This window comes from Bicyclus anynana, chromosome 4, assembly GCF_947172395.1.
Source record: "Bicyclus anynana chromosome 4, ilBicAnyn1.1, whole genome shotgun sequence".
NCBI classification, from domain to species: domain Eukaryota; kingdom Metazoa; phylum Arthropoda; class Insecta; order Lepidoptera; family Nymphalidae; genus Bicyclus; species Bicyclus anynana.
In genome coordinates, this window is record NC_069086.1 from 6,970,243 (window position 1) to 6,993,592 (window position 23,350).

Here is a 23,350-nt window from a genome sequence, read left to right on the forward strand (position 1 = left end):
CTCCATGTGGGACCACTACGGCGTCACCAGGGGGTTTGGGCGACTGCAAAAACATCGCCTGATGAGACCCGAAGGCTGAAAAAAAGATAGAGAACAGAACGACTGTCTAAAGGCGTCTCCTATGAAACTCGGACCTCGGCTTAGAGGGCCATTCGGGAGGGTGTAACCGTGACCGTCAATCTAAAGAGCGCGCTTTAATTTGAAGAAATTTTAATTTAATATAAAACATCAAAGAGGAGTTACTTAAACAGTCTGTAGACGCTGCTGTGTGTTTATTTCTCTGTCTACGGTGTTTTGGCTGTGTAATACCGGAAATATGAGAGTCTATGCTTTATCAAACAGGATATAGAGTTTTTGCGTCATTTCATGGCTGGCTTTGGAGCTTGAGCTTGATTTACTTTTGTTACGAAAGAGAGCTGGGTTTTCTTTGAAAGTGGCGATTTCTGTCAGATTACCTTTTATTTACATGTCGGCGATCTTTACTCGGTAATGTTTCGCAAAGTGATTATAATTGCGACAAAGTGATAATGTTTTGGATTTATTAGGTGCAAAATCTGCCAAAACAAAATGAACGACGGGGATTGGATTTGCGGCGATCCAAATTGCGGTAATATAAATTTTGCACGTCGTTCCTCATGTTACCGTTGCAATAAAGAAAGACCCGAAGCAGCGAAACCATGTAAAAAGAAACTCGGAACGGAGATTGGAAAATCTGCAGCGGAAAAGTCTCGGGGGCTTTTCAATGCCGACGACTGGCAGTGCAATAAATGTGCTAATGTGAACTGGGCCCGGCGCCCAACTTGCAATGTGTGCAATGCGCCAAAATTTGGCGAAGTGAGTAGTTTACGTATCTAGAATCTTCATCGTTATTATTAATATAAGGATTACTTATTATTACAACTGTAATATTTTAGGTGGAAGCTCGCACAGGCTACGGCGGAGGATACAATGAGCGCGGTGTGGTGGAGTACCGAAGACGTGAATCTTCATCAGAAGATGAGTTTGATGAGTTTGGACGAAGGAAACGGAAGCGACTACTAAACTCTGATGATAAGGTATGGATCACATTTTTTTGTATTATTGACACTAAATATTCCAGTCATTTAAAACAGTTTTTTAATTCTTAATTTTAAAACTGTTTTCTTCAACCTATAGTTAAACCTTCAAAATATAAAATTACCAGTAATTTTATATTTTATCATTAATGTGGCAGATAAAGGAATTTTCAAGCTAAGAAGATGTATGTTTACTGCTAAGTGAGATAAGTTTTGAAGCACATCATTATTAAAGTGGAGATAATTTTTCCTGCCTTCAGGTTGGCATCACTGAAGGACCAGTTAACAAAATTTTGCCACCAACATTGCTGCAGAAGGGAATAAAAATGGACCCTGTAAAGCCAGTGCCAGCGCCAACTGATTCATTGCAGGCTAAAAAACAAAAACGCAAAATCAATGGTAGTCTTAGTGATGGTTCAGTGTGTGATCATCCTCCACCAAAAAGATTTGTACCCAAGAGAAATAACAATATCCCTTATCATTACAACTCAAGGAGAACAATGATACCACAAAACTTTAACAATCACTTTAGAAATAATGGTTTCCAACGTAAAAGATTTCCTAGCATGGGTGACAAAGATCATACTGGATCGTCTGGGTACGAAACTGGTTCCAAAAGGGGCAGAAATGCCTTTAAATCTAATAACCCAGTAATGGAAAATAGAGTTTCATCCACAAACAATGTGGTCTACAAGTTCACAGGGCCTACACCAGCTGAAGACTTTGAAGTTACTTATACAGTTAAAGAAAGAGTAACAGCAGCTGCCTTTGCTATTGTGTATCACAATTGCAAAGTGAGTACTCAAAAATTTGAGGAATTGTATGACAAACCTGCACCTGACTTTAAAACTATCTTTGCATGGAGACAAAGGCTGTTACAAACAGGATGCTTAGTTGATGGACACTTAGAAATGCCAAAAACAGATGTGGAAAAGTCTGTGCCTGCTGTAACTAGTGTGTGCACTAACAGACCAAAGATTACAGAAAGGCTACCAAATCCTGAAGAAATTCCTTTATCTTCTGATTGTGAGGATGAACATCCTCAACCATCATTAGAGAAACATTCTTCTTTTGTTGGAAGTGACAAAAATGAAAGTGTGGAGGTTTTGCAAAACAGTGCAATCGAAAATGAAAATAAAGCTGGCTCAGTAAGCACTGTAGATGACAGGGGATCACATGGAGGTAGTCATTCAGCTTCAACACACCGTAGGACCAGGTCTAGTTCACGCGACAGTCAAGATTCTAATTATCCAGATTCTGACATAGAGAGAACAAACTCTAAAGTTAAGAGGAAAAGCCCAACTATAAAATCAAACAATACAAGACATTCCAATAAGGAGTCATCAGATTCCGAATCAGTATCTTACAATAGTGATGAAGTTGATTTCAGATCAAGGGTTTTTGGCAACAGAAAAGTCAAACGTAAACAGAAAAAGCATTCCATTCCAGTTACGCCAACAAACACATATGCACCAAATGAAAATCACTCTTATCAAGGTTATAGCACTGTTAAACCAATCGAACAATCTCCTTTAACTACAGGTAATATTTACACAATGAATTTACATAACATGAGTGTAAAGCAGCACGATAATCCTCTTGACACTGATGGGTGTTCTATAGAATATGTACCTACAAGGATGGCTGCAACAGCTAAGAAAAATTATCAAGATTTTAAGGACAATGTTAAGAGAAAAGGATTTTGGGCTAAAGCAAATGGAAATACTTTTGCTAACAACAAAATAAAGAATCAAACAGACCTAAAGCCACAGACAAGAAGTAATTTCATTACAACACCTATTGTTGATAAGGTTAATAACTATTTGAGTGAGCCTAGACAGTACATTTCCACTCCATGTTCACCAGTTTTAAATCAAAATGAAAATGACTTTACAAAAGATGAATTTGAAACAAATGTCTCAATTGATCAATATCTGCCATTTGATAAACCATTACAAACAGAAGTACCTTTTATTAAGCCATTAAAAACAGATTTACCTTTTATTAAGCCAGTAGAAACAAATTTACCTTTTATTAAGCCAGTAGAAACAGTACAAAACTGCAATGTCTCTGTGACACCTGACCTGAATAACTCAAGTGTGTTTGAGGTGGTGCAGTCAAATTCCATGGGCAAAAATAAAAGCATTATGGATATTTTCAATACCAATGAGACTACAGAAGCCAGTCCTGAAAGAAACAGTGATTTAGAAAGATTTGACACACGAAAAACCTATGAAACTAAATGGGATGAAGATGATGACGCTCTCTATAGTACATCAGAACCAGTTGATGATCACCCCACACAAACTCGGTGCACTCCTTCACCTACGAGTGTTGTATTTGTTCGAACCGAAAGTCCTGTGACAAACATGTTGTATGCAACAAGTGATGAATGTTCTCCTAGACCGACCAGTACAGTTAACACAGAATTCATGAAAGACACTTTGCTAGATCTATTAAAAGATTTGCAGGGTGACAATGATTCCATACTCGGTAACAATGGCCCGTGTCATAAGGATTTAAATGAAAATACCAATGAAATCTACCAAGTACAACAACAAATTAAAGTTCCAAGTTTACCAATAACAAGCAAAGTTCCACCAACTCCAGAACTTATTCCTATGGAAATAGTAGAAGAAATTAAATCTATGGCAAATGAAAGACCAGAAACGCCTATTGTTAATTTCCCTAAAACGATAAGTCCTTCAAAAAAAGTACACATTTTGGAATCTATAACAATCAAACCGTCAGACGGTCAAATAAATACTGGTGTCATAAATAATGTAGAAAAAGTGAATGTTCATAAATTGCCAGTTGTTATAGAACAACCTAAACAGAATGTACTACAGCAAAATATAATGCAGTCTGAAGTCAGTTTACCTGCAATACAAAGTTCGTCTCAATTAGATCTGTCAAATTTATTATCTGGGATAAATACAAATGCTATTATGTTAGCTCTACAAAATTTGCAGCAGTTTACACAACAATCAACAAATGAAAATCCAAACATAGATTTAAATGGTTCAAATCAGGATAACCAGGCATGTGTAACTGAAGTTGTTGAAACAATAAATCTAACAAATGATGAATGGGAAAATGAATCCAATCCTGACGAGAGAATAGAAAGGGAGTTGGAGAAGTTAGATGGCAACCCAAGTGATGCTCGTTTTTTGAGCGACATTTTTGATCCAGGACCAGTTGTGATACCAGCGAATCTGTGTAAAAATTTAAACATAAATCTCAAGTCTACTGAAGATAATAAAACTAAAACACAAACACCGCATTTAAATGAAAACGCGCCTGTGATAGGAAACTTTAAAAGTTTTGCCCTACCAAAGCCGATAATGTTGAATAGGTTAAAGTTAGCAGTTAAGCAACCTGAAAAGAGCAGTAAATCATGTAATGGAAAACGATTAAAAAAATCGAAAAAGGTGTGTATAACAATCATTGCTGTACTAAGTCATCCTATAAATTATGTATATAAAACAGTTTGTATAAAAATAATGGATGACATGATATCTTAATGATGTCTTTCTTGGGTTGTTCCTTTATTGAGAATTTGTTTCAGAGTAAAGCATCTGGTTCTCAAGGAACTGAAGTGGGTGGTGAGGAAGAGGACGAGGAAGAATCCGGAGATGACGCTGACCTCTCTAAGTATGATCTGTGGGGCAGCGATGGGGAACAGGGCAACTCATCCAAAATGGGTTAGCGGTGTTGCTTTGTGAATTCATATTTAGTCAATTTTAAACACATAAAACTTTGTATCAGTTATAAATATAATTTTAGTTGCAATTATAATTTATACATTTGCAATTTCTAGTAATTGTCTTGTACATTTTTAGATAACGAAGAGAAATCCAATTCTAATGAAAATACTAAAGATGAGAGACAAAGTCTACTGGACAAAAATGGAAAACCTGAAACAAAAAGTAAAAGAAGGTAATATACCATGAAACAGATAGTGGATATCATTAATTCACTATCAACTTATCTATAAAGTCCACGGAAGTGGAGCGAGGTAGCGGAGCCGAGAAACAGAGAAATATAATCAATAGGATTGCATAACATCTCCGCTCCACTTAAGTGACTTGCGAGCTAGTTTACAAATTCATATAAAACTGGTGGTAAGCGGAGTGGGGTAAAATAAATTAAATTCAACATTTATTTATTTAACTTAACACATTAGTCGGTTTCTCTGCTACGGTTTACTCCGCTCTGGTGGACAGGCAGCCTAACTAAAAAGGTTTTTTTAATCTATTCATGTTAGAACTACAAGTATGTCATTAAATGAAGGTTTAATATTTCAGAAGCAGTAGTTCATCGTCATCATCGAGTTCGTCTTCAAGTTCCAGTTCGAGTCACAGCTCTGGACCAGACCTACCAGCAAACAAGTAAGATTACTTATTTCTATTACATTATTTTGAAACTAAATATTGAGCTTTTCGAAAAAATACACATTATGTTTTCACCACAGTAATTATATATCGTATTTTTTACATAAGTAGGCCAGTAATTTGATTGCCTTGCAAAGTATAGGAATGATGACTGTTTTTAAAATTGTATATAAATTAAGAGTATGCTAATAATCGAATTGATTTTGCAAATATCCAGACAATCTTTGCTTTTTATGTATAAATTAGTTAACATTGACCTTATTTACCCGAATGTATCATAAAAATCAATATATTGAATCCTAGTCATCATCCCCATGATGGTCCTTGCGTCCAGAAAAAAAAATAAAAATGTCCTATAAAAATTGACTGACAACATAACCACTTGATTTCAAATCACTCTTAATATCCATACTGCAAAAGTCGGTTCCTAGGATGCAATTTTTTCATTTAAAATATTCATCATTCTGCCATAATTTCCATAATTTCACTTTGTTCATAATTTTGGCTGATTCACCATAAAATTCATATAATATATACAAAGTTTAACTTGTATAATCATGAATCAATGTTGTGTATCAATTTTGGTTGTGGGTCCAAGAACTACAACTTTATTGTGATCATAGCTACCTTCAATGTGTGTTTCTTGTGATTCTACATAAAATATTATTGTATATATCATACTAAAAGTGCAGTAATAATATTTAAAGTACCAGAAAATTTGCAAAAGAGACGTGATAGACCAGTGGTTATGACCTCTGCCTTCGATTCGGAGGGCGTAGGTTTGAATCCGGTCTGGGGCATGCACCTCCAATTCAGTTGTGTGCATTTTAATAAATTAAATATCACGTGATAAAGATCGTGAGGTAACCTGCATATTTGAGAATTTTCTTAATTCTGTATCTGTGTGAAGTCTGCCAATCCGCATTGAGCCAGCGTGGTGGACCAAGGCCTAACACCTGTCATTTTGAGAGGAGACTCGTGCTCAACAGTGGGTTGTTGATGTTGATGTTGTTGTACCAGAACATTAAATGTAATTATTCTACAGATTCGACGACTTTAATCTGAACAGTGAGCGCGAAGGTTCACCGAAGGCGCGCAAGTCTCGGTCTCGTTCCCGCTCGCCGCGACCGCGCTCTGGCAGTGCGCCGGCGCGACGCAAGTCGCGCGACAGTCGCTCAGGGGGGGAATCTAGGTTTGTACACTAATAAACACTACTGTTGCATAGCCCTTGAAGCATTAAACTATGTGTGTGGCCAGTTGGACTCGTAACGTTAGGATAAGACGTTTAGTTTATAGCCATAATTTACTCTATACACAGTGTAAATTATTATATAAAATATAAAATAAAAGCTTTTTTTGTTATTTTTCTCATTGTTATTATTAAATGAAAAAAAGTTTTGTTTATGCAAATCTTTGTAGAATCTAAAAAAAATTTACTAATAAAACTTTCAAATACTGTGGCGTTAGGAAGTTCCTGCAGAAGGCCTGCCTGAAATGATAATGATAAACTACGAATTAGAAAAAAGATAATTAAATTTATAAAATGTACCCCATTATCTCATATTGTGTTGTATAGTCTTATTAGAAACCTAATAGAAATTAAAAGTTAAAACTAGGCTAAAATGAAAAAGCATATTGACAGCAGTTTTTGACAACTGATCCAATGGTTGAACATTCACAGATCGTCGCGCGACAACGCGTCACGCGAGAAGTCGCGCGACAGAGAACGACGCGACAGATCGCGCGGCAGTCGCGAGCGCAAGGAGCGCCGCTACAGTCGCGATGGCAACAACCACTACAGCGCGCGGGGTCGACACCGCTAGCATGTACAAGTAAGATTCAATTTTTTTTTTTGGGTTTTGCGAATTTGTTGTAAACGATATTCAAAAAAATACAGGCATATTGCATAGTTGTAGGAATGATAGTTCTTTTCTAAAATTTTCGTCTGTCTGTCTTTCTGTTTGTCCGGGCTAATCTATGTAACTGCTGAACCGGTTATAACAGGACTTGCACCGGTAATCTGACGGGCGTCCGCTAGTCTATAAATAAAAACTAAACACACTATTGGACAAAGAACATTTTTTTTATATGGAATAAGCTCGTGGTCAAGCCATGATCTCGCTTGATGTGGCCTAAGGTGAATGTTTTTGACGGCCTCCGTGGCGCAGTGGTATGCGCGGTGGATTTAATGACGGAGGTCCTGGGTTCGATCCCCGGCTGGGCCGATTGAGGTTTTCTTTTTTTTTTGGCGGATTTTCATTCTCCTCCTAACAAATTAGCCCGCTTCCATCTTAGATTACATCATCACTTACCATCAGGTGAGATTGTAGTCAAGGGCTAACTTGTAAAGAGTAAAAAAAAAAATAAGGTATGAATGCCCTTGCCTAAGAAATGCATTTTCTATTCTCTCTCTTCTTAAAGATGCCCAGGTTGTAATTAGGACACACTGACTTCGGGAGACTTCTGAGAGTTCCATACCCTAGCCATGCGTATAAGAACGTAATGGAAAATTTCAAATGTAATGGAATACGTAGACTAACTTTTAGTTACATTTCGAATTCGAATTTTTGGAATTTTGAGGTTTTTCGATATGGGGAATAAGTACCTAAAAAAAAACTTAAAATGGTCCTATTTCTGTTTTTACAGTGTTCTACAATCTCGCCAGAACGGAGTGACGATCCAAACGGATTATAAAACATTAATTATGTACTATATTATAGTAAATAACTGTAAAAATTACGTGTAATTTAGCTTTTGATCCTTCAAATATCAGTAGTGATACTGTTTGAGTTTGCATTGCATGCATATTTCTTTGTATGTTTGTAGGAAATATTTTTAATTAGGCCAATGCGGCTAATTTGTAATGTAACTTTTATGTATTTAAACTAAAAATATCACTTACAACATTTTTAAGTATAACAGTAATGTAAATAGTATGATTTTAGCATACAATGTTATGTCAACTGTTTATATTATTTTTGTATTACCAACTGGCGTAAAATATGTCAGAGAATATTCTTTCAGCAGCTGTGAGTGTTTACGTACAACATGCGGGAGCGGGAGCGGGCGCGGAGGCGGGCGCGGTTGACTAGGTGTGCTAGTGTTGACGTTTGGGGGAATGTGACGTGCGTGTGTTCGTGCGTGCGTGTGTGCGTGTGTTCGTGCGTGTGTGTGTGTGTAAGTATGTTTGTTCCTCCCTCCTTTACGCTGCGGCTACTAAAGCGATTTGGCTGAAAAAGGAAATAGATTTTACTCTGGATTAAACACTACTGTTTATCCCGGAAAAATCCATGGTTCCCGCGGGATATGTGAAAAACGGACTCCCATGCGGATGAGGTCGCGGGCGTCCGCTACTAAATAAATCAAAAACATCAAAAATAATTTAGAATTCACAATTGTTGACATTTTTAAATGTGTATTTTTGTTGTTGTGTGTTGTGTTGATTGATAAATGACACTGATTTGGACATTGTGATGGTTCATTCTCACGTGTTTTTTGGACGTGAGCACTTGCGCATTGTGACGTGTGTTTTATATTTTGTGACCGCGCCCGCGTGCCAATGTGAACAACCTTAGCTATTAAAACTTGAAAAATATTATCAGCATCATGAAAGTACATGGTTTACAATTTTACATTGTTGTTATATTAAGGAAAGCTAGAAATACATTACAAAACATTGGCCTTTAAATAACATTTTAAGCGGCAGCATATATTTCTTAATTCCCTTTTATCATGATACTTAGATATTTTGAATACATAAATGCGTAAAATATGATATAGGTATCTGTGTTATATCGACAAATTGTGTTTAATTATTTTTATTTGACATTATCCTTGACAATTTTGCGCTGAAAAAGTTTGCAAGCGAATTTTAGTAATTGATCGAATTTATTTCTTTTGGAAAGTCAAAATGGTTGACCGTGTAAATAATATGCCAATTCCTTTAAACCGGCCCGGTTTAGCCCGAAATTGCCAGAAAAAAAAAGTGTTTTTTTGTTTTTAATTTTTTTTAGTTTATTTCCTACAAATACCGACTTCTAAACAATGTTTATTCAAAAAACAATTACGTTTTTTTAATATTGCATTATAAAATGCACTTTTATTTTGACTGTGTATACATTTTAAGGATGAAACTATGGAATCGTTTTAACGCCTTTCTTAAGTTAGAATTTCATTTTTATGTTTTTTACGACATCTACAAACTAAGGGCAATTAGTTTAGATAAGTATTGTAGAGCTTTTTCAAAATGTCAACGCATTAAGTAAAAATGTCCACGTGCTTTTTGTATAAATAAAGTTTTATTAAATAATTTCCGCTGTTTAGATAAAAATGAAAACTTATGTGATTTAATTTAACGACTTGTAAATAATAGAATTTCTTTGTATTAACGTGTAGGTTTGTCTCTTTAGGCATATATTTGTTTTTTTTTGGCGTACCTACTTTTGAAGTCACGCTTATGTTATTCTTTAGGTTGACTATATAGACGGGCTATATTTGAACAGCAATATTCACTTACTATATATGAAGTTGTAGCTTTTGCATATATGATAAAAATCGTTAATTGTGATCATCTGTATTACTAACTGACCCGAAATAGTTCTGCAGCCTGCCACAGACTTTTCTAATTATGCATTTAAACATACATATAAAAAGTCCTGAATCACATCTGTCTGTCTATTCGCAATAAACTCGAAGACTACTGAAGGGATAGATATGCAGTTTTCAGTAATAGTAAATTATATATCTAGTCAGGATTTTGTGTAAATTGTTGAAATTATAACGAAAATAGTTGGAATTGTTGGCAAAAGAATCTGGTAACTTACGTAAAATACGCTGCTGAATCCCTGAATATTTTTCTTTTGTAAATCAACCAAAAAGTCCGCGAAGATTTTCGCGACGCGGAGAATTCATGACTTATGATATGACATGATAGACTATGGACACAAATAGGACATTAAATTAAATTAACTAAATTGTAGTCAGTTTGAACGGCAGTCCAGGATCCGTGGAGCATTTTTTCTGTTACTAGCCAGACTTTTTTACTGTTGCCTAAATAATAGTATTACAACTCAACAGCCACAATGTCCTACAAATTGCGTGGTACATTATCTCATTCCGACACTCACAAATTGTTATTACCTGGTAACCCAGTTAGCTACCAGAATCAAGAATTTTCTTAAATAAATAATTTGAGCGTCTCATCAAGGTGAAGCTACTTACGGAAAATTAACTTGATAGTAATCAATTGTAAAAATTTTCAACGGATCCTGGGCTATTACCTAGTAACTCTATTCTAGATGGTTTTCAATCTCGATAATTATGTATCTAACGGTTGAAACAATCTTACGATGACATGTACTTATAATGATGAGTTGCATAATGCAATGAACATCCTCTGCAATATACTTAACTGAATTTGTCCAAATATAGCTCGTTTATACAGTAATTGTGTTTAGGTCTATAACTAAGGTGAACTATATATGGTAATTGATTTACCAATAAAATCCGTTTAAACAAAGCTTTGATTTTTATTTTCATGATTTCAAAAAATAATTAAAAACCTTTTATATTCTCATCTTCGATTACACTCAGTGTTGTTGCATAGTCGATCACTGGTCTATGCGTTCTGAAACAAATTATAAGTATACAGGATGCTCGGGAGTATTTCCTATAACTCTAGGTTTATATTCCCTATGGAAAATTAATTAAAAATGTCTAAGGAACATGTGTTCTAAAATGAATGTAAAGGAAAATTAATAGCAGCGTTTTACCTGAAATAAAACGCATATTAAAATACTTACCTCACTGGAAGCTTTATATTGAGAGTAGCATTTCCGTTTCCGTCGATTTCATACCAGTTTTCGTACTTTTTATGACGTCACGTCTGGCTATGTGGCGCCACCTGGCGGTGTCGGGCTCGGGAAGTTTCGTAAATCGCTGAGCGCGACTTTAGCTCATTGGCTCAATATATCACCAGGCAGGAATTACTTAAAGCTTCCAGTGAGGTAAGTATTTTAATATGCGTTTTATTTCAGGTAAAACGCTGCTATTAAAATATTGACCGTAACTGGAAGCTTTATATTGAGAGCCTGTTTGTTTTCGCCTGGTGACGCCACATTATGGTATTATTTCGCCAATGTGATTATTAAAATAAAACTTTTTATAACAATATTATCTCTAATTCGATTAGGCTTTATTTAGAGAACAAGCTAGTAACGAAGTTTGACTTACTGTGTCTGTGCATAATACAATATTCCATTTTGTTGGAATGTAGCAAAAATACATGTCTACGGTACAATGGTAGCCAGTAATAAGTATCTATTGTCTGTGGATATTATTTATTCAAACTGTCAACTCTTTGACATTCAAGTGTCATAATATGTCATCAGCCATTTACTATATTTTACAAATATTAATAAATAAAACAGTTAGCAGTGCTTAACGTGTTTTCGTTCATCTCGCGACTCCAACTCTCAACACATTCAAAAATAATCAATGAACTAAAAACATACCATACATTTTTTGGATTGGAGTTCAATACTTTTAATTTTAGGGATTTCATCATATAATTGATATTTCACACTAAATTATTTAGGAAAAACACTGCTGACCGATATAGTCGTTATGAAGATTTCTTACGTGACGTCTTTACTCATTCTGCTATAACCATATGCGAGGCGGTTTTTTAAAAAATTTATTACTAATATTAATTCTTGCTGCATTTAGTCGTAGTGGATAGTTATTTTATTTAATAATGAAATAGACTTATTATTTCCTAAAGAAAAATTATGATAGTGATTATTTTATTTACAAATAATTTCCAGCCAGAGTAAATACTTCTATCGGTTTTTGAGCCAAATTGCGGCCAAAATTAAATAAAATCATCAGATTTTATACTATGTTATCCCTATAATAAGTAATGTTAGGTCATATACACGCCTTTCAGAGTGTACCTACAAAGATATAACTATTGAAAAAATAACTTATTAAGAAGTTACTAACATTCCAAACTGGTGGCATGGAATTTTTAGGCTTTCTTAACAATTTGGCATGAATTTAAGGATATGCTTTACAAAGTTATTGATCTCTTAAGTAGGTTACTTGAAGATTCAAGAAACTTAAACTGAGTCAGTTCTTAGACATTAGGTCATATAATGTACTAAAACTTTTACTTTTAGACAAACACTACACAAGCCGATTTTTAAGTTTTGACAGGAAATTAAAAATAATTTCAGGTTTTCCCATATTTCTTGAAGACTACCTCTAACAGTTTTGTAACTGCTAAGTCCGTTGTCGTGATTATAATAAATTTGTCTTCATTCTATAGAATTATCGGTACTGCTAGCACTCGGAATCTGAGATCCAAATGACATAAGACTTACTCTTATCAAGGCTATTAAATATATTCCTGTCAACCGATTCTGATGATTCTCTGAGAATCAGTGTAAGTGGTGGCGATACCATAAAGCAAGTGGGAAATTCCCTATACACACTGTACACATCGTATAAAACAACTTGAGCGTAAGTTACATCTCGGGATACGTACAAGTAATCATGGACTACGTGTACCTTATTTAATGAGTCAGATCAGAATAGATCAGTCACCGACATACCCTATTTCACAATCACTTTTTCTATGCTACAGTAATGAAAGCGCCAAGTATGGAAGATGGCGATGTTGTATAACAAGTGATTTGCATGCTTGTTGTTCCTGCCGCGTATACTATTGTGTACTGTCGTGAACTTAGTGATAGTCTAATTAAGGTTATTAGACATAAAGATCTTGCAATTTTAACTGTTATATTCTATATTTAAACTCATCTCTCTTTTCCTCCGTAATATGTAACGGCAGTCATTTTGTCCTATTGAATGTTGCTTAGGAGGTGAGTTTGATTCTAGGGGCATATACGAGTAGTATGACATACATTTCCTTTTTATTGGAATGCAGTACCTATTCCTCTCGTGACCATGAATACCTCAGAGGGTGAATGTTTAATAACGCTGCCCAAGCGTGGTCAAAGGCATCTGCTACTAACAAAAACACTGGCTGAGGGTGTCAGTGAAGTAAGGTCATTCATTCATTCAATGGTAACGGGCAAGTTTTCGATATAGTCTACATCTACGCTTCGTATTATTTTCTTAGTAAATGATAAAATTGTCTATTCTTAATTCTACATATCTCTTACAAAACATGCTGCGAATTCGATAGCATTGAGAAAGTATTTGAGAAAGAGACATGCATAGTTCAAATGACAAGGAAGTAATGTCCAACAATTCCCTGTATACAAAACGTAGGAAGCACCTTTGGGATTTTATTACATACACATGCAAGTAGGCTTGTGTTCTTCAAACTGAGTTTTTGATGCTGTGCGTATTTAGCAAGTGGAAATGAGGTTAAATATTGGTTCGGCTTCAGTATTAACAACAGAGCATGGTGCTTTTATGATCCTTTGTATTTCATTAAGTAGACAATTGTTGATATTTCTTCCAAAACAGGAGTGTGGAACGATGTTCCATATAGATTAAGAAAAACACGAGGTTATTCGAGAGAACGGTAGGAGATAACCTCAGATTAACCTCTGTACGTTTCTGGTGCCACCATTTTCTCCCACTGAAAAAGGTGGTGAAAAAGGTGGCTAAAAAGACCGCTTGAAATGAAGTCTATCTCAAAATACTTTAGGTTTTCTGGATGCATTAAACTTTAAAGCATACATAATACCCTTGATGGGCCTCGAGCCCCTGAAAAAGGATTCATTTAGAATCCTTTGTTGTAATAGAAATTTTTATGTTACCGCTTATGCGTTTTTCTACATTTGCTAGGTGACGGAGGGTATCATAATATGTTTTACCTTTTCGTTTGTTTCTAAGTTTTATGAAACCTGGAGTATGGTTATAAATTTTGCAAATAATAAACTGTATACATCCAGTAATACCTTTAAAAAACTTTGATGTATTCGGAAAAATAAGTTTCCTGCCTTTAACCTCTATACCAAAATGTACATGATGTTTTAATCTGACGCTTTCGTTCATCAGATTTTTACGCCATTGTTACAAAGTAATTAATTCACCCATTGGTTACAAATCTAGTTGGCCTATTCACTATTTCGGTCTTTATTATCAACCTATATCAATTGGAAAAATGTCATTGACCTACTGTGGGATATTCACGAGTAAGCAATAAATGACATTTTTACATAGAAACTCAATTTTGTATATGTCAACTAGCAAACGTAAAAGATAGTTTCCTTGTGCATGGAAAAATGCTTTTGTAATTCCTATACCCAAAATAAAAAATCCTACTTCTTTTTCTCATTTTCGGCCTATCTCAATTCTTCCGTTCCTCTCTAAGGTTCTTGAACGTATTGTCCATCAGCAACTTCAACATTTCCTTTCTGAATTTCACATCTTAAGCCCATACCAATCAGGTTTTCAACCCGGACATAGTACCGTCACTGCTCTTGTGAAGGTTTGTGACGACATCAGACACAATATGGACAACCAACTACTCAGCGTTGTGGCGTTACTTGACTTTAGTAATGCGTTCAACACTGTTGATTTTGATATTCTTTTAGGCATACTGAAGTCAATTAACATTTCTAGCAGTGCTGTCTCTTGGTTTAACAGTTACTTGCGCGGTCGCCAGCAATGTATTAAAACTGATAGCTCATTCTCAACGTACAGCCCACTCACGGCAGGTGTACCACAGGGTGGCGTCTTATCACCTCTTCTTTTCGCTATTTACATTAACACTATTACTCAATTTCTTTCCTCTTCCTATCATCTTTATGCTGACGACCTTCAAGTGTACACTGCTGCCCCGTCTTATGATATATGTACTGCTATTGAAAATCTAAATAGTGATCTGAGTAAAATTAATACTTGGAGTGCATCCTACGGTCTAAGTGTTAATCCAAAAAAGTCCCAGGTTGCCATACTGGGTGGTTCCAAACAACTTGAAAAGATTGCGTCGATTAGTTTACCTCCCATTCTACTTGGCGATGCAGTTGTCAGCATTAGCCCGACTGTGAAAAACTTAGGATTATTAATTGACAATACATTATCCTGGCGCCCACAAATTGCTGAGGTGAGCCGAAAAATTTTTGCCACTATCGGATGCCTTAGACGTTGGAAGAATTTTCTTCCTATTAAAACAAAAATTTCCTTAGCGCATTCTCTTATTCTTCCACTCTTAGACTATGCCGACTCTTCCTATCCTGACTTGTCTGAAGAACAGCTCAACAAACTTGAGCGTCTTCAGAATATGTGTATTAGATTCATCTTCTGTTTACGCAAGTTTGATCACATATCTGAATATCGTGCTCGTCTGAAATGGCTTCCTATCAGACAACGTCGTAAACTGCATATTCTGTCTCTTTTATACTCCATCCTTTATCATCCTTGCACTCCTTCTTATTTAAAACAGAAATTTTCTTTTCATGGCTCAAATACTGAGCGCCAAAATTTGAGAGCTTGTACAAACAGTCGGTTGCATGTTCCTCCTAGCCACACTAAGTTCTATAATAAGTCATTTACACGTACATCAATTATTCTCTGGAATGGTCTTCCTTATGAAATACGTAATTCAAAGACACTGGGAACTTTTAAAAGTCGTTTATTCAAATATTACCTGTATAGTTGTAATTCGTAGTTTCTTTATAATTATTACTCAGGTATATTTATATATTTATTTTATTATATATTATGTATATTTTATATTTATACATGTATTATATATAAATATACTATTTTAATTATTATATATATATTTTTTTTGTTGCACTATCCCGCATTTAATTACATTAATTCCTTTATCCAAAGGTTGTCTGGTAGATATTGCTATAAGCAATAAGACCGCCTTTGCACATACTTGTTTTCTATGTTTTCTTTTGTTTTCTTTGTTATTGTTTTTGTTTTGTGCAATAAAGTATAAATAAATAAAAAAATAAATAGTGAGTCAGCCTGCAAGGGCTTTAGGACATTAGTCTCTTGTACATTGCTGATAAACACCCCGCGAGAGTGGATTATAATGATCATACAGGCAAGGCTGCGCAAGCGTTCCAAGCGATGGAATCTTAACATTTTTCATGCATTACCCTCGCGAGGGGTGGCGATCACACACACGACATCGACACGGGTATTTGAATAATTTATATAGATAGATAAGATATTCGTATCCATACATCGTTGATAAACACCCTGCGAGGGTGGATTGTATTGATCATGCAAGCAAGGCTGTGCATGAACGTGTGCGCATTACAGATATGTATATTCCGTGTTGTATGTTCCACGCGATGGAACATTACTCTTCATGCATACGCCCGCGACGGTGGCGATCAAGGACACCGGTATTTGAATAATTTATATAAAGAGATAAACACCCCGCGAGGGTGGGTTGTAATTATCATGCAAGCATGGCTATGCATGAGCGTTTGCGCATTGTATGTATATTCCGTGTTGTGTATTCTACGTGATGAAATTTCAACACTTTTCGTGCCTTGCCCTTGCGAGGGGCGGCGATCCTCAGTATTTGACTGGAAATACGTCTAGGAATGTTAACACTTTCTATAACCTCGTCCCCATGAGGGGCGGTAATCTATTAGTCCGGTATTTGACTGTGCAAATACGTCTAGGAATATTTAAACTTTCTATACCTTACTCAGTAAGTTGGTTTTGCAAATACGTCCAGGAACGTTCAAAAACTGTGTATACCTTGCCCCCGCGAGGGGCGGTAATCTATTAGACCTATATTTGACTGCAAATGTGTCCAGCGACGTTAACAGTGTCTACGCCTTGCCCCTGCGTGGGGTGGCGATTTATAAGGCCAGTAATTTACATCCAATCAAAATTCCTGTGCTAAATTCTGGCGGGATTTGTGAACCTTTTTTCAATGCCGGTTTGAATTGAAGTAACAATATGTTTGAGTAACTTCCAAAAACTCTTTGTCTAACTTGTCTTCGAGCATTCGTAATTTACGTACTCCTTTGAAACGAAAGCCACTGGCCACGCGTTCGTTTTGTAGTATATATGTTAGACAACAGTCTATTGCTAGAACGTTCACTTTGGTTTCTGAGTTCACATTTTTAGGAAGCCTGCTGGGCCCCGCCACTTTTAATACTATTTTAACTGTTGAAAAATCACTACAAAGAAAATATTATTATATACATGCAAGTACGAAAACATTTGCAAAAAAGCAAGACTTTCAAACACATGAAGTAGTGATCCGAACGGAAAAACCGTTAAAATAATGATCACGTACTATTTTCAAACGAAATTTGAAATTTTACATTTACATTTTACATAATTTTACGTTAATTACATTAACGTTGTATGTAACAACGTAATAATTACAACGTAATAAAATATAAAGTACTCACAGCGAATTTACTTCACTTATTACACTTTATCTTGCAATGTCGGGTACCAACTGATTGCAAGATGTTGCTTCGACGGTAAACAAAACGCCAATGAGCTAAAGTCGCGCTCAGCGATTTACGAAACTTCCCGAGCCCGACACCGCCAGGTGGCGCCACATAGCCAGACGTGACGTCATAAAAAGTACGAAAACTGGTATGAAATCGACGGAAACGGAAATGCTACTCTCAATATAAAGCTTCCAGTTACGGTCAATATTTTAATAACAGTTTGTGTAACGTGTAGAAAACGTGTAGAAACGGAACTAACAACACTATTCAACTTGTCAGTTGGTAGTGTCAATGCTGTCAAAAGTGATTATTCTATCGGCGTTGTCTCATGCCCTACAGACTATTTTAGTATTTTAGTCGAGTACGAACAATTAGTGGGCGGTAAATCCATAAATTGTTTGTACTCTACTAAAATACTTAAGTACCTAGTCTGATCTAGGCCATAAGGTTACGTTTACGTTTCTTGTATTCGTGTTGCTATAGTGGCGCCTCTATTAATTTCTACTCTTTTTTGCCAGGCTATAAAAATGTCAAAGAAACATAGTGTTCTAAAATAAACGTAGGGATTGTATAAACATTTACTTAATTCAGGAAAATGATCTAATGAGAATCAAGGATGTACAAATTAAAATATGCTTACCTAGACAGCGGCACTCCTGTAAAATAAAAAAAAATGTAATAATCAATTTCAGTTTTAAGAACTTGTAGCAAAATGTCGCATGAAATAATTGAACGGAAACAGCCGTATCAGATGAGTTGACAATACCACACAGTACGGGTAGTACGTGCCTAAAAATCACCGCAAAAAGTGAACGGGTAGCAGAAGAATACGTGCCTACAAAATCACGAGGTCGAGGTCCTTGGTTTGATTCCTGTGTCTGACCGAGTTACTGAGCTTTCCTTTACTCTACTTTTAGTAAAATTTCCCAGAGATGGGAAGTTGTTGGTGTTGCAACTTACAACCCCGTACTTCGGAGATAACGTAAAGCCGGTCGGTCCTGGTCAAGGAATTTACCGTAAACAGTATTACCCTATGTATGCCGTGATAGCCCAGTGGATATGACCTCTGCCTCCGATTCCGGAGGGTGTCAGTTCGAATTCGGTCCGGGGCCTCCAACTTTTCAGTTGTGAGCATTTTAAGAAATTAAATATCCTGAGGAAACCTGCATACCAGAGAAATTTCTTAATTCTCTGCGTGTATGAAGTCTGCCAATCCCCATGGACCAGCGTAGAGGACTATTGGTCTAACCGCTCTCATTGGGGAGGAGACTCAGCAGTAAGCTGAATATGGGTTGATAACGAGTATCACCCTAAGCCCACAAACCTGCATTGAAACAGCATTGTGGGTCTAAGCTCCACATACCCCTCTCCTATAAGGTAGGCTCGGCCCTGCAGTAGACCGTTAAAATAAACCGATAATTTTGTTATTTTTTACTACTAATCAAGATATCTTACCGCTGTCATTAATTCAGAGCTTGGATGAACTGGGGGGCTCCTTTTTGCTTTTTTCGGAGTACAGATCTCCGTTGTCCCGTCTGTAATAAAATAACGGTATATTATTATTTTGTTTCTTGTTCAACAAACAAACATTAAGATAGGTATATGTAGTGTGATACACATGGTCTATTTTCATTTCGGAAGACGTTTGGATTTGGGTGTAATGACAAGGTGAACAGAATGGGCTACGTATATGTGTGAAGTAGCATTGACAACGCAGACACGTGTATAAGTTATTAATATCTGTGGAAGCAACAGTTTTTGGTAAACGGGTTTCGACCTCACACGCCTCCCCTTCTATCACTGTACATAATTTTACAATGCGTTTCGGTTGTGCTGACGTTCCTTTAGTTTTCATACACAAATGGCTTTTTATGTAACCTCATTGTTACATCATCTGAAGTCTTGTTGTCTTGAAAATTACTATAACTATTAAAAACTATTTGGACTGACCTGTACCAACATTAGCCCCCTCTACAGTGCTCACTTTGTACATCTGAAAGAAAAATATAATAAGTAAAGATTAAAAAACAGTTAAGCAATGATCTCGGATGGTGAGGAAAGAGATGACAAGTTTTGGAAATATATAGCTAAGGAGATGCAGGGGATCAGCTGTTTCAGATTTAAAAAAATATGGCCAACTGCTTGATGAAGTGCCCGAGGCAGGCCACGCGCTTCGCCGGAGTGGTCACCGTGTGAGAACCGATGCAGTAGCGGCTGCCAATGTGTTTGCCATACTGTGACGACTGCGGGGAACCGACGCAGTAGCAGCTGCCAATGCCATACTGTGGCGACTGAGACTATCCTACATTGTCCTGATAGTCTTTACCCTGCCGTCGTCTTCGGCCGCTAGTCCCGAGGACAGGGACACAACATCCGGCCCCCACTGCTTGATGGCAGGCCACGCGCTGCGCTGGGGTGGTCACCATGTGGGAACCGCCGCAGTAGCGGTTGCAAATGTGTTTGTCATACTGTGACGACTGAGGCTATCCTACATTGTCCGGATAGTCTTTACCCTGCCGTCGTCTCCGGCCGCTAGTCCCGAGGACAGGGGCACAACGTCCGGCCCCCACTGCTTGATGAAGTGTCCGAGGCGAGCCACGCGCTGCGCCGGGGTGGTCACCGTGTGGGAACCGCCGCAGTAGCGGTTGCAAATGTGCTTGCCCGTGTCTGATCTGCGGATTTATTCATTTAATTACCTACGAGTATTAGCACAATAGCTTTATAATTGATGTCGCTAAATATGGGACTGACAGAATGGAACAGACACAGAAAATAATTCTTAAAGATCTCCATTTTGTTTTTTATCACCCCCTTAGGTGTTTTTAAAAGTAGGTATAGCCTCGATTTCTACTTTCTTATACCTAATAAGATCCTTATATCGTTGTCATTATCAACTCATATTCAGCTCACTCCTAAGCTCGTGTCTCCTCTCAGAATGCGAGGGGTTAGGCCAATAGTCCATCACGCTGGCCCATGGATGCGAAAAATTGGCAGATTTCACACGCAGAGGATAAAGAAAATTATCTGGTATGCAGGTTTCCACTCGACGTTTTCCTTCACCGTTTGAGACACGTGATATTTAATTTCTTAAAATACACACATCTGAAATGTTGGAGGTGCATGCCCCGGACCGGATTCGAAAACACACCCTCCATTGGAGATACAGATTTATAGGCGTGCAGGAGAAATCCGCAAGGCCACAGATTCGACTCCTAACTATAGATAGCAGATACTCCTAAGTTTAACGACCCTCCGCAATAACCTAATGTGTAAGATTCTTTATTGCCTAACAGGATTCGTCCGCCTATTTTTAAGTTTTCACTTCAAGCAACTTAACTTACGCCAACAAATCAAATCCCTTATTATTTATTATTTATGAACTTTTTAGGTACCTACCTATGCTCATGCATTTCCCCATGAATACCTATTCACTTCAGTACCTTTCTGATCAATTCCCACGTGAATAAATAGGTAAGTAGGAAAGAGGTGCCAACGTACTTGGGCCTTTGCGGTTGTTTCTGCTGACCCATTTGTTTGTCGATGTTCTCCCAGTCATGCATATTCCGTTGAGTCACGTTCGCCGCCTGCGCCTTGCGTATCGTATCTATTATTCACAAATCAGATGAACGTCTGTATCAAGAGAATCAACATCAAAGTCTCAGTCAATTTACAATCCGGTATACCTTTGCACACATAGAACCAATGTATGGGTGCTAAACAACTTAACATCTCGAAGAGCATGGGCGTAGCCAGGATTGTATCTAGGGTGGGGGGGGGGCGCTATACTTACCGAATTTCAGCCTCAGTTTCGGTTTCGTCCGGTTTTCGTAAGTAACCAACCGTCCTGGGGGGGGGGGGGGTCATCCTCGAGTACTTCGGTCACATTGCCAGGAGAGAAGGAGATAACTTAGAGAAACTAGTGATCACTGGCAAAGTGGGAGGAAAGAGACCTCCAGAAAGTAGCCCGATGCGTTGGTCAGACCAAATCCGCGCCACTCTCTACACCAAGGTTCTGAAAGTCTCTGAAAGTCGCGAAAAGCCGAGCCACATGTCGCAACAGTATTGAGGAATACGAAGCAAGGAGAAGGAGGACCTTTGCACACGTATATCAGAAAAAAATCAGACGCAGTTGTTAGTGCTTTAGTTTTCAAAAGAGAGGTCCTGAATTTAATTCTCAGTGCGGTACATTTAGGATTTTATACTTATTTTCTAAATTGATTCAGGTCTGTTTAGGTGGCAGGTAGTGTCCTGCACTGCTTTCATTTGTGGGTACCCAAGCTGTGACTTATTGTTAGTTAATTATTTGTTACACTTTCACAGAGATATCTCTGAACCGATTAAACAAATACAAAAGGAAAGCTACTTTTTTAATCTTTACAAGTTAGCCCTTGACTACAGTCTCGCCAGATGCTAAGTGATGATGCAATCTTAGGTGGAAGCGGGCTAACTTGTAGGAGCAGGATGAAAATCCAAACCCCTTTGGGAACACTAAATAGCTTGGCGGTACGGCTTTGTCGCTAAGGTGGCATCTAGCCACGGCTTTATCCTCCCACCAGCTAGACCTGGACCAATTACTCTTAATTGGTCCAGGTCTAGCTGGTGGGAGGCTCCAACCGTGGCCGATTGAGGTTGTCTATCTGATGTCAGAAGGCCGTACCTATATATTTTGTCTCTGTGATGCTCCCACAGGAATGGAACCTAAGCGGTTGATACCGCAGGCCGTCTGCTAGTATAATACCTAATATAATATAATAGGAAAAGGTATTACCTAGTTCGTAGCTAAGATACGGTTTCATAGAAAGGTTGGCCGGCATCGGCCTGGACACTGGCAGCGCAGATGGTGCGTCCATTGGCATCACCACCTTCGCATCGCAGGAGATACAATTCACATCCCTGGTTAAACAAAAAGGTTCACCTTCAAAACATTGATGACGAAGAAGATAGACCACGACGGTATGTGGAATTTCATAGCTAGTAATAGACTAACACTTCGCAAGACATGTTTTAAAAGTGCTGCCAATGTGAGGCGTAGATTTAAAGCATCATGTGTGCCTGGTACTTAAGGTCAAGTACCTACACCGGCAACCTTGCCCTTAATAACGAAACATAGCGTGGCGATGAAAATCAGCATGGCGATTGGCGTTGGCGATACGAGTAGTAGGTAGGTACTTCCCCATACTAATGTATACTATCGTAAGTGCCTAAACAAATTAGGTAAATCTAGCCTAAAGAGACGGTACTGACATTTGAGGGTCGTAGTCACAAACAGTTTTCGCTCGGTCAAAACCAACGACATTTTATACTATAGAATATAGATGGTTTGATCATGAGACAGATGATTATACGTAAGTACCTAGGGACGTACCTAAACCCTGTCTCCTAATCCCTTTTCTATAAAAGATGCCTATTCACGTCTCTATGTAAATATTGTTACGAACTAGGGTTCGAAGATTTCGAATGATACACGTTGTGACTTGTA

General features: G+C 37.4%; 1 protein-coding gene across 1 annotated transcript; it reads left to right on the forward strand.

Annotated features, from left to right (window-relative positions):
* The first annotated feature begins 348 nt into the window (after positions 1–348).
* Positions 349–10,967, forward strand: LOC112054319 (uncharacterized). Its single transcript, XM_052891535.1, has 9 exons — positions 349–834; positions 915–1,055; positions 1,316–4,486; positions 4,624–4,759; positions 4,898–4,994; positions 5,363–5,446; positions 6,495–6,641; positions 7,131–7,281; positions 8,096–10,967. The coding sequence occupies exons 1-8, from the start codon at positions 568–570 to the stop codon at positions 7,270–7,272; spliced, it is 4,185 nt and encodes a 1,394-aa protein (XP_052747495.1). The 5' UTR covers positions 349–567; the 3' UTR covers positions 7,273–7,281; positions 8,096–10,967.
* The last annotated feature ends 12,383 nt before the right edge of the window (positions 10,968–23,350 follow it).

Excerpts from the sequence above, each read along its gene's own strand:
- LOC112054319 (XM_052891535.1), top strand. The coding sequence starts at position 568 with ATGAACGACGGGGATTGGATTTGCGGCGATCCAAATTGCGGTAATATA. Across the intron at positions 1,056-1,315 it reads TACTAAACTCTGATGATAAG|GTTGGCATCACTGAAGGACC; the intron begins GTATGGATCACA and ends TCCTGCCTTCAG. Across the intron at positions 4,487-4,623 it reads GATTAAAAAAATCGAAAAAG|AGTAAAGCATCTGGTTCTCA; the intron begins GTGTGTATAACA and ends AATTTGTTTCAG.